At 38.8% G+C, this 12,502-nt stretch overlaps 1 protein-coding gene across 1 annotated transcript in view; it reads left to right on the top strand.

Moving 5' to 3' along the window:
- Window positions 1-12,502, top strand: part of NKAIN3 (sodium/potassium transporting ATPase interacting 3) — a gene marked incomplete at both ends in the record, with an annotated part of 370,023 nt that overhangs the window by 336,944 nt on the left and 20,577 nt on the right. Inside the window, one exon of the mRNA XM_084279754.1 lies at window positions 10,618-10,678. Coding sequence (XP_084135880.1) covers window positions 10,618-10,678 — 61 coding nt within the window. The remainder of the gene's footprint in view (window positions 1-10,617; window positions 10,679-12,502) is intronic.

Here is a 12,502-nt window from a genome sequence, read left to right as displayed (position 1 = left end):
ATCATATAACATTTCCTAACATGAGTTAATATGATGGCTTAGGTTTTATCTGTGGGTTCCTTTCTGTTGTTCTATTTTTCCCTGAGGTATGTTCTGGCATAATTGTTGTCAGTGAAAGCTTTGCTTTTTTTTTTTTTTAAATACAATTTTCAAGCTCTATCTACGGATTAACAGGAGTTAGAATAATAATGTGTTCAGTCTTAGCTATTATTACCTAGGTACTTAAGAGGTATCTATAAAGGAGGTTAAAGAATAATGGGGATCAGGCTGTATCTATCCTATTCTTGCATTCACTGTCACCCCCCTGAAATCTTAAACTATTTCTTTTTATTTCTGTGCCACAGTTGGTCTGTCTTTAAGTGGGTACTGCATCAATATTTTTGTGCATGTGTTATTTACATGGTACATGAAGAGAAAGTAACAATTTGGTAGAAAATAAGTCACTCTTACAGATTGCAATGCATTGTTTGAATTAAAATGCATTCTCTGTGTCTATCGCCACAAGTAAGTGGAAATAATACTCTCATTATGTGCCTTCTGATCTAATAAGGAGGAAAAAATATCTTTTGGCATTCTATCAACAAAGGACATCTTTCATAATTGCAGTATAAGCAGTGGAAGAATTTTAAAAGGAGTATTAGCATAAAAAATGGTCAAGATTTGCAATATGCTGCTGTTCTGAAAGGAGTTTACTTTGGTACCTCCTTGTTGTGGTTTAACCTCAGCCAGCAACTAAGCATTACACTGCCACTTGCTCACTTCCCACTGGTGGGATGGGGGAGAGAATCAGAAGGATAAAAGTGAGAAAACTCATGGGTTGAGATAAAGACAGTTTTATGGGTAAAGCAAAAGCAACACACTCAAGCAAAGCAGGACAAGGAATTCACTCCCCACTTCCCATGGGCAGGCAGGTGTTCAGCCATCCCCAGGGTTCATTACACATAGCACTTACTTGGGAAGAAAAACACCATCACTTCCAACATCCCCTCTTTTCTTCTTCCCCCAGCTTTATCTGCTGAGCACGATGCTATATAGTATGGGATATCTGCAAGTTGGAGCACAGGAAGTTCCACACCAACATGCAGAAGAACTTTTTCACAGTGAGGGTGACAGAGCCCTGGCACAGGCTGCCCAGGGAGATGGTGGAGTCTCCTTCTCTGGAGATATTCAAGACCCGTCTGGATGTCTATTTGTGCAATATGAGCCAGGGAGCTGCTCTGGCAGGGGGGTTGGGCCTAATGATCTCTTGAGGTCCCTTCCAACCCCTAAGATTCTATGATTCTATGATTCTGTGATCCTCTTGGATAGCCAGTTGCAGTCAGCTGTCCTGGCTGTGTCCCCTCTCATCTCTTTGTACACCCCCAGCCTACTCACTGGTGGGGTGGGATGAGAAGCAGAGAAGGCCTTGGCTTTGTGTAAGCACTGCTCAGCAGTAACAAAAAACATCCCTGTGTTATCAACACTGTTTCAGCACAACTCCAAAACTTAGCCCCATACTAGTTGCTATGGAGAACTAACTCTATCCCAGCCTAAACGAGCACACTCCTACAGCAGTAATTTTTTTCGCTGGGATTTGGTAACTTTCCCAGATACCTTGTCAGATGACAAAGAGATTTATTTTGGCTCTAGTCACTGGCAGAAATTTCTTTCATTCTTTCCTCTGATTTTATTACCAGATTCCGAAGTGGTAAGTGCAACTTGGTGGAGGTGAAGCCATTACCTGATGGATAACTTATAACACTTTAGGTTGCAAGACACAATCAAGGCTGAATTTTTTTGCTTTAACAAAAGATGTGAAATATTGTATCATCTGTGAGTAGCTCTGAAATTATCCTTAACAATGACAAGTTAACGTAAAAGCATTTAAAAGTGCTTCTTTAGAAAATAAAAGAACAAATAGCACAAAGTCATGTTTACAGAAATAAAGGGAGGCCATCTTTTGTTTGCTTATTGTAAATGTATATGTTAAGGGTTTTCTCACTCCCTGTTGTTCAGCAGACAAGCTAATTAGTCATTAACCTAAATATAAGAACTTTGACCCCATGCTTAGGAAAACTCTTAGTTTCTTTGCACACTGGAGGAAAACAGATGTAGAGAATATCTTGCCTGTTTATCTGGCTCTTATCCAGTGATTTTGTTAGTCTCTTCAGACATAGATCTCCCTTCTCTCCCCCTTCTGTTTTATCAACCTCATCCCTTTCCATTTCCATTATTTTCTTCTTTAACTTTCAAGTTTTGAGGTTGGCTCTATTTTACACTAATGACTTTCACTCTATTCAGTTAAATCATGCACAAGCAATTAATATGTTGCAAGATTAAAACACTGCATTTTAGCCAAACACTTTTAAATCTGGTGTACAGTGGTTTTGCATATTGAGAATCTCATTTTATTCAAAATATAAACCTTAGATGTCTATCATATCACAGAATCACAGAATCACAAGGTTGGAAGAGACCTTCGAAGATCATCAAGTCCAACCGTTCCCATCCTATACTAAACTTTTTCTAATATCCAATCTAAACCTGCCCTGGCACAGCTTCATGCCATTTCCCCTTGTTCTATCTTATGTCACCTGGCTGAAGAGATCATCACCCACCTCTCTACAACCTCCCTATATGCCAGACAATCAAATAAATAGGGTTAATGCTTGGGCCTTATTTATTTCTCTTGTGTGAATGAAGGACAAATGTCCCCTATGTGGACATAACTCATGTGGAACAGGAGTACCCCAATCTAGTCTGTGAGGGATGCTCTGACAATGTTATCCTTGAACTACTGGAGTATTTTAGCTGAAATTTTGTGACTTACAGAATTATACGGGAGTCTGGATTAAAAAGTTTGTTAAAAATCCTTCAACTTTCTGTTCTTGGAACATATGATATCTTTCCTAAAGGTATTGCAACAAAAACAAAGCAGGGAGAATAATCCATAGCTAAGGTAAACACTTGTGGAAGAGACAGAGCGAGAAAGAGGGAGAGGACATGCAATGTCATCACCTGTTTTTCTCAACCGTAACTGAACTGGGACACACCTTGGCAACATTAACATGGCATTCCTCCCTCTTAACTGGTGAAGTCCTTTTGGGCAAGTGGGCAATACAGGTAATTATATGATTATGCTGTTAGAGAAATAAATTCCCAGACAAACCGCAGATAGCAACTGTTCTGATCTTGGCCTGGAAAAATTGGATTATCAAATTCAATTTTTAATTTAAAGGCAAAGGGACACTGTGGAGACCAGGCTTTGGGAAGATTGGATACAGGGTAGGACTTCAAAAAGCACAGGAGCTAACACATAAAGCCTTTTCCAGCACACCGCCCTCCTCTTTCAGTGCAAGTAGATGTCATTCAACTGGAATTACCTCCTGCAGTGTTATCAAACAATAACCTCTATGTATTTTAAAAATAGACATTTATTTTAACATCTCTACTCACTTGTTTCTCCCTGATCAGTATAAAGTAAAAGTACCTGTAAACTCCTGACACCCACTTTTAGGGTCCTTAACACATTTTAAGGCCTATTAGAATTGTAGTCTCTGGAGCTCTTCACTAGAGCTGTAAACAGCACAGTAGGGCCAGACTGGCTCTGCATTGTGCTAATGAAATTAGTAGACAATATCCCTAAATCCTGAATTTTATTCAAGTCAAAATCCAATATATTTTTAGGAAGATAAAGGAAAGAAAAAAAATGCTTAGACAATATAGTGTACTTCAGACATTGCTGCTGCCACCTCCTGCTATGTTTTCTGGACGTTTTTCCAATTGCTTGTCTGCTTTTATGGCTTTTACGTTTCTAAGTACTTTCAAAAAATAATCATTTAGTTTTTAAATTCTCTATAATTTTATAGTTTTACAATTTATTTCTAATGAAAAGTTATAGTGCATGGTTGTATACAGTCATGTAATTGGATAAATATATACAACAGTATATAGTCATGCACTTATGGTGATTGGTTATGATTGTACTATAACTATATAATACTGTTACTCCTGATCCTGTTCCTTTGTCATTTTCTTGAAATATGTTGAATTACAATTTCTTTGTACCTGATAATCTTAGTCATGTTTCTGTCTTCCTGACTCATGTATACACACAGATTCTGGGATAAAATCCTAGGTTTTTTGTGCATCTTCCATTCTGATTTAACTCTCTTCCAGTCTTTGATGGAAGACCTTTACTTTTTGTTAGTTGCAAGTATGTTGTTAAGAAGATGAACTACTTGTATTGCACCTTTTCCTTAGAATTTGTTAGCTCTCCTGAAATGGAGATAGCAATTGTCAGGATGCTTTGTAATTGAATGCATTTTTACCTTTTTACTCAGTAAATTCACTCTTGGTACACAGTTTCCACTTTATATGGTTAATTTAAAGACATCTTGTCAAGCTTTATATCCTATACCCTTTTTATATATAAACGTTCAATTTTAAAAGTTTATTCTCCTTTCATACTCACTCAGTCTTTGTGGGAAATTGGGTAATTGTGAAATACCTTGCAGAAAACAGGAGTTGTGTTCTCCAAGCTACACTTCTGAAGTACCACAGAGATAGATGGGGAATAATGTTCTTCAGCTGTCATCATCAAAATAGAAGCTAAGAAAAAAAACACATAGTCAGTGAGATCACAATCTGAGTGGATTGGGCGTGCATAAGGAAGGATGTGAAACACAGTTCCCTTATCTTTTTGACTGGAGGAATGTTGCAAATCTAGTTTATCTATAATGTTGCATTCATCCTGTGGTAGCCAGAACTACTGAGCGTTTATTTTAGTTTATTTGGACAGTCCTATGTTGCAATGAGATCTCTACAGCACTCTGCATAGTGACTTAACAGTGGTAAGTGTCCTATTGTACACCCGATCCTGAAGATTAACCCAATAGCTTAGGGCACTGCTTCACGTAATCTTAAATACCAGGTGTACACATATCTCCTTTGAACCAGCAGAACTGCACTACGTGAAGCAGACAGATAGGAAAGCAATCACGTACTGCAAGAGGGGATTTAAAGGCGACAGCTGAAGATGAAAAAGCCAAGCAGAAAAATTTAAACCAAAGTTATTTAAATCATCACTTTAATCAAAAATATTTCAGTTTTCAGACAATAGCCTTGATTGGAATAATCACTTCAAATTTTATTTTGCATTTGTCCTTGTTTTTCTAAGGAAAGGTTAATCCACATTAACTAGTAGCTATTAAAATACATTAATTTGCAAGCAAATATACATTTTACACTCAGTTTGGTTCTTCTTTTTAATAGGATATATTGTAGCTATATTCATTTATTAAAGCAATAATATGGCACAGCATATATTTGCTCAGATTATTAGTTTTTTAATTTCTTACATTTTTTCATAGTTTCTTACAGTTTAATGACGGACAATTATATAATCTAATTTCACTTCTATTAAACTAGGCATTTATATTTCATGCAGATGTCCATATCTTAAGCCTAGAGATTTTAGTCAGACTAAAGCATTTAAGTCCTCTAGAGAATATACTACTGACACAGGGAAAAAATAACAGAGACTACAACTTCATTTCTACCTAAGGCTATCAGCAGAAAATAAATTATGCATCAAAAGCCTTGAAAATAAGATCATATAAAGGTACCCACATTCCACTAATAAGAAATCCCTTTGTGCACTCTACACTGAATTGTCTGCCAACTTAACCTAGGTGAAAATTGTTTCCCACACTGAGTCTGCTCATCATTATGATTTGAAAAACATGAACAACGTATATCAGCAAGTCATCGAAGAAATAAGGTTTTCGATATGACAACACTGGTGGATCCAAAATACTAGATGTCTGTGTCTGAAGAGTTAAAGTCAATGGTTGAATGTCCAAATGGAAACCAATCATAAGCAGTGTACCTCAGGGGTCTACACTGGGACCAATGTTATTTCATGCCTTTGTTGATGTTAGAGTGGGATTGAGCACCCTCAGAAGTTTGCCAGTGACACCAAGCTGTGTGGTGCACTTGATAAACTAGAGGGAAGGGATACCACTCTAGAGGGACCTTGACAGGACTGAGGAGTGAGCCTGTGCAGACCTCATGAAGTTCAACAAGACCAAGTACAAGGGCCTACACGTAAGTCAGGGCAATTGTTATTAATACAGACTAGGGGATGAATGGATTGAGAGCAGCCCTGAAGAGAAGGACTTGGGGATCCTTGTAGATAAAAAACTGGATGTGACTCAACAATGTGCTCTTGCAGCCCAGAAAGCCAACTGTGACAAGGGGAAATGGCATGAAGCTGTGCCAGGGCAAGTTCAGATTAGATGTTAGGAAAAAAAATTTCACTGAAAGAGTTGTCAGGGCCTGGAACAGGCTGCCCAGGGAGGTGGTTGAGTCACCTTCCCTGGATGTGTTTAAAAAAAGGGTAGATGAGGTACTTAGGGATATGATTTAGCATAAGACAGGAACAGTTGGACTTGATGATCTTAAATGTCTTTTCCAACCTTGTGATTTTGTGATCCTGAGCTACATTACAAGAAGGGCCAACAGGTCGAGGAAGATGATTCACCTCCTCCACTCTGCTCTCATGAGACCCCACATGGATTACTGCATCCAGAAAGGCTGACATAGTTGGGATTATTCACCTCCAGAGAGACTGTGGCCTTTCAAAATATAAACAGGGCTTACAAGAAAGATGGAGAGTGTTCTTACCATGGTCTGCAGTGACAGCACAAGGAGCAATGGTTTTAAGTTGAAATAGGGTAAGTTTAGATTAGACATAAGGAAGAAATTTTTTCGGTTAGGGTGGTGAGACACTGGAACAGGTTACCCAGAGAGGTTGTGGATGCCCTCTCCCCTGAAGTGTTCAATGTCAGGTTGAATGGGGCTTTGAGCAATCTGATCTATTGAAAGATGTCCCTTCCCATGGAAGGGGGAGTTGGACTAGATGATCTTTAAGGCCCATTCAGCCCCAAATCAGTCTTTGAGTCTCTGATTCCAGGAAATATAGGAGTATGCTTATTCTCTCCAGAGTAGGATGTGTACTCCAGCCATGGTGTAGCTGGATAAAAGGAGGGGACAGCAGTGCCTTCCTATAGTTTAGCACTTGATTTTCCGCAGAATACTGCTGTCAAGTGTCTTGTGAGACAGTTTACTAGACCAAACAAGGCAAGAGAGGCAGTTTACCATGCAGTGCAGGGATTCCAGAAGTTTTCCATGCCTTGAAACTCTACATTATCAAGACAAGCCCACCTTGTCATCTAAATTGCTCTCTGGATCAAGCCAGGTGTTTACAATTGGGCTTTCAGGTGTTAGTGGACTTTGATGCTTTGGACATCCTGTTCTGACCACTTCAATAGTCTCTTTTTCAATGATTACTGAAATCCAAGATGAGTAATTTAAGTATCTTCCAGCTCACTTGCAACCCATCTTCTTTAGTTATTACGGAACACACATTTAAGTCTCTCAGTGCCAGGCCAATAGCCAACATTTCCAGTATCAAGAAACTGGGCAATACAAATCATTCAGCTCACTGCAAATTGGCAATTAACATGATGGTTAGATAGGTTCACGTGAGCATAACTTTATTAATTAAACAGCAGCTGGGTTAATCAAGATAGCAAAAGTAATTTGTTGGAATAAATATTTTATTAGTGTGTCCATCAATAAAACAAAATACAAGGTTTTAATTAATTCATGTATAAAAATATTCACACTGTGGTGGCTGTAATTCTGTTTAAGGATCTGGAAACAGGACTCATCTGTCGAAGGGTATATTCCCATTTTATCACTTTATGTTAATTGTACTATAGTTATCCAACTATAATTACTAGCATGTTACTTACAAGTCAAACAGTGCTGTCAGCCTCTGAACAGCAATACCTGACAATTGATGCTAAAGGGCTTTTTTTCTTCTTTGTAGCTTTATTTTTTCCTTGAGAAATGTGCATTCTGCTATTTAATTGCAGAAAGATATTCTTGGAATATGGTGGGTTATGATACCTCCTGGCATGATTAGAGACCTGCTCTTTCTTTTTCCCCAAAAAAGACCAGGAAATTGAGAGAGGGTGAATAGATTTATTTATTTCTGTGGGTCTTAATAACTAAACAGATGGGGAGAAATGGTATATTTCAAACAAGTATATGCTATAAACACAGCAGGTGGCAATGATTTCTATCCAACTGAAGAATATTCATCTGCTAATGCTTAGACATATAAAGTATGAGAAGTAGAGAGAGGCTACTGATTTTGCAAGAAGGACATAGATTAGACAGTGTGTTTCAAACACTGAGGAGTGAAAAGATATGCTTCAAGGAGAGGATCTACTGAAAGAGTGAGATGTGAGCCCTTGGAAACCTTTATATCCTACTACTTCAGTTGTCATGCCTGAAAGGTGCTCTAAACTGAGAAGCATGGGGAAATAAAATGTGCTTAATCCGTCAAGGAGTCTGTAAGCCCATGCTGATCCTGGAGGTGTGGGGCATCAGAACCCCAAAATCACATTTTCATTAATAGCAGGAGGCTCAACTACTCTCACCTACCTCCACAGCCTTCAGCTGGTAAATGTGGGCTCACACTGAGGCAGCCAGTACCACTGAGGCTCAGGGTTCCATCCAGATGCAAACACCATGACACCAGCGACAGTGGGGCTTAGTAACTAACTCAGGCATGACTTTGTCTTAAGTGTCTCCAGCAACTGTATCCCCCAGAGCTGATTTGCATTTAGCTGGCCCAGAGTATCAGTACAACTATGTGGTGTCCACTTGGTAGAGATTATGGCAACACTGCCCCAGTAAATTGAACCCCCCCAAAAATCCAAGGAAGCTGATGATGCTGCAGCCTGCTCAGAGCAAGAGGAAACTTGGGCTAAACTCACTTTCCCAAAACCAGATAAGCTAATGCCCAGGAGTTGGAGGCTCTGACAGGACTGTGCCGCAGTGCTGAGACAGTTCTCATTCACAAATAACTCAGCTTTAGTGTACTGTAGCTTAATTCTCCATGGGGAAGATTAATCCCTTGGAGGAGGATTAAGCTACAGTGAACCAAGGCCACTTTATTTCTGAATGGGAAAGGCCACACAGGGATTTAATGTACTTTATCTTATGTGCATTGATTTCACAGCTTTAGTTAATTCATCTTAACTTCACTGAATTCCCTTGTGTGGACAAGCTTTTTGTCTGCAGAGAGGCTCTTGGAGCTGCTTATAAAGCTCCTTGTGCAGCCCAACCAAAAAGCAGGTTGGAATAATTTCTGTGCCTCTGAAGGAGCTTATACCTGTCTAGAAACTATTAAATTTCCTCTTTCTGAGATGGTTGATCCGTGACGCCCTTAGAAGAACTATTTTAATTAGATTTTTTTTGAATGGACCGGAGAAAAAGGAGTTTTCTTAAAACTAATCTCCGGGTTATTTTAGAAATCTCTCATGAGCAGTCTTTTCAAGGCTTTCAGATAGCACAAATTTTGTACAGCTGCACAAACAATATTTTCTCAAGCATGGACATGTCTGGGCAGTGCAGTTTAGTAGGTTTCCTTACGCAGTGGGATCTTTCTTCTTTAGTATTGGTTATAAGAAAACATTTCGTCTATATGAAAAGCAAATGAGAGGCATTTCTATTCTCTGATCCTAAAGATCTAAATCCCTTCCTCTTCGTAGCATGAGTGCCACAGAGCTGGGTTGAGAAGGATGTTTTTGTGGGAGCTACTGTTAAAATAATGACATGATTTTGCTGGTGGTGTCCTTCAGGGAGATGAGTCTGTTCATTCCTTGCATAGTTAATCACAGAATCACAACATGTTAGGGATTGGAAGGGACCCCAAAAGCTCATCTAGTCCAACACCCTTGCCAGAGCAGGATCACCTAGATTAGGTCACACAGGAATGCATCCAGGTGGGTTTTGAATGTCTTCAGAGAATGAGACTCCACAACCTCTCTGGGCAGCCTGTTCCAGTGCTCTGGCACCCTTACAGTGAAAAAGTTTTTCTTCATGTTCACATGGAACGTCCTATGCCCCAGCTTGCACCTGTGGCCCCTTGTCCTATTGCTGTCCATCTCTGAGAAGAGCCTGGATCCATCCACCATGCGATTTACTGGTAGGCCCATCTGATAAGGTGTTCCCTGACACTGATGGATCATAACGCAGCTTTACTGTTTAGCTACATGACATTTCACATATCAAATTAAACTTTTGCCAAGCATTTCTTCACTGCAACATTTCACGCAACACAAAAATATATCTCTTGTGGATTCCATACAAACTTAACTATGACTTAATTCTGTAGCAGTCAATAAATATTTTTGAATACGTAGTTAGGGGACACATATTCATATGGACAGGGGTACTGAACAAACAAAAGAATGTAAGTAACATCTGAACATCAAGGTCCAAGTGTTCTCCACCAGCTCAATAGTAGTGTTCATCAATTCTGATCTCACAGGAGCTATGAAAAGATTTTGAAATACAATACGCTATGAACAAAAGAGTGAAAGTCTCTAATTTAGCAGTTTGTGATCACTAGCACTGGAATTTACATATAAATACGGGAAAAGGAAGCAATTTTTTTCTAAATATAGCTGAGATACCTGTATTTATAGACTATTTTACTAAAAGCTTAGCAAGCACTCAATGCATTCTAACAATTGCTTTTCCTCTTCTTTCACGCAGCTGATCGGATTTGTGTATGCCTGCTACGTGATCAGTATTTTCATGGAGGAGGAGGACAGCTGTAAGTACTGATACACACTTCTCCACTTCTGAGGCCACAGTACCTGGGGTGAGACTTAGTCTTGGATTTACCACTAAGGCGAAGAACCAAGTTTGAAAAATGGCAGATTCTGGCATCCTTGTACACAACCCATTTTGCTCAAAGACTTGTTTAGGTACTATCATCTCATTTAGGTGTCAGGGGTGTACTTATTCAACTTCTTCTTAGGAATCTGTGAGCTGCTGAAAATCATGTAACCCACACTGCATATATATATATTTATGTAAGTCTTCATGTATGTACATTTACATTTGAATCAAAGCTCCTGAAGACATTTGGTCTGGTTTTCCAGATCAATAGTAAAGTTAATGGAGATATCAGATCAAGCAATATGCAGTATCACTCTGATGAATAATTATGGAGACCTGTTTGACGCTCACTTACAAATAACTAGACTGCGCATCTTAAATGCCAACCCTATGTTCTTAACTTGTCTCTACAAGTTAGACCCTTATGTACATACTCATACTTCTCAAAAAGTTTGAAAATGTGAAAATCTTTAAAAAAGTATTTCACAAAAAAATAATTACGTGGGCATTGAAAAATAATCTGAATGTACTGAATATTTTGGTAGGACACTGTGAAAACAGACTGAGAGGTCACCATACCCATGTGACTAGCATAGTGAATGTTAAAAGCAGCATTGAGTGTGGAATAATATTGGAGGATCAAAGAGGAGTAAAGACAAGAAGTCTATTTAAAAAAGAGACAACGTGTGATTGTGTCAGTTCCTTCCTCTCATGTATGGGAAGTTAAGCAGTAAAATATCTGCCTCTAGGTAGATAGATACCTCTAGGGAAAAAAAAAAAGGGAACAAATGCCAATGGCATTTTACAGCTACAGGATAAATAATACACATCCAAACATTTATTTATAAACTTTTATTCATAAATCTTAACACAGTTATTTTCTTTCTTCACCGAATGGCACTAGTGAGTGAAATGAATATAGTAGAAAAAATTAATTCCGTTTGTAGGAAAGCATTTGATAATATCTGGAAAATCTGATTGAAAACATAATTCAAGTAATTCATGGCTGTGATGGAAAAGCAGACTCTTTGATTGAAAACAGTGTGAAGGACCATAAACAAAATACAAATTTTGTTTGCTACAAACTGTACAATGTTCAGTTCTCCATCATAATGCAAAAGACATTAGTGTCAAATCTTTTTTAACAGTTTCATTTAGATCTCTAATAGAAAGGAAATAAATCAAAGAGATTCTCAGATAAAGCTGAGTGGGAAGGAGTCATAAGCATGTTGTGCACACAATATACTACAAAAAGGCACAGGGAACCTGGACAAAAACTGGTGATGTAAAGGAGAAATACCGGCACTTGGAGAAGCAACAGGAAGCGTAGGTCTTGAGAAGGAGGAAAAGCCCAGACAACGCTAGGAATTGCCCTTTAGTCAGGAACCAGTAACACCAATTAACAGCAGCAGATAGCTCGTCAGCAAGACAGATGTATAATTCGGGATGTATAAACAGAGTCTTTGGTCAATGAAATCCAGAGGCAGCCGTCCTTTCCATCTGGCTGTGGTGAGTCATGATGGTAGCTAGGGCTTCATACAGATATCTGGGAAGTTTGTTTATGAGACAAATGCTAATGCAATTGCTGGAACAGGGAGGCTTCATTAAATGATTAGAGAGGCCGGTGGACTGGCAAGGACGGCATAAACTGGAGTGCCTTTGAAGGAGTGATGGGTATACATGCACACTCACAGGCAAACACAGGTATATTTGTACCTGGGGAGAGTCTCTTCACTTTTTACAGAAGTATGTTACA

This window comes from Gallinula chloropus (genome assembly GCF_964237585.1).
Source record: "Gallinula chloropus genome assembly, chromosome: 2".
Taxonomy (NCBI): Eukaryota; Metazoa; Chordata; class Aves; order Gruiformes; family Rallidae; genus Gallinula; species Gallinula chloropus.
This window is presented reverse-complemented; position numbering and strand designations above follow the sequence as displayed.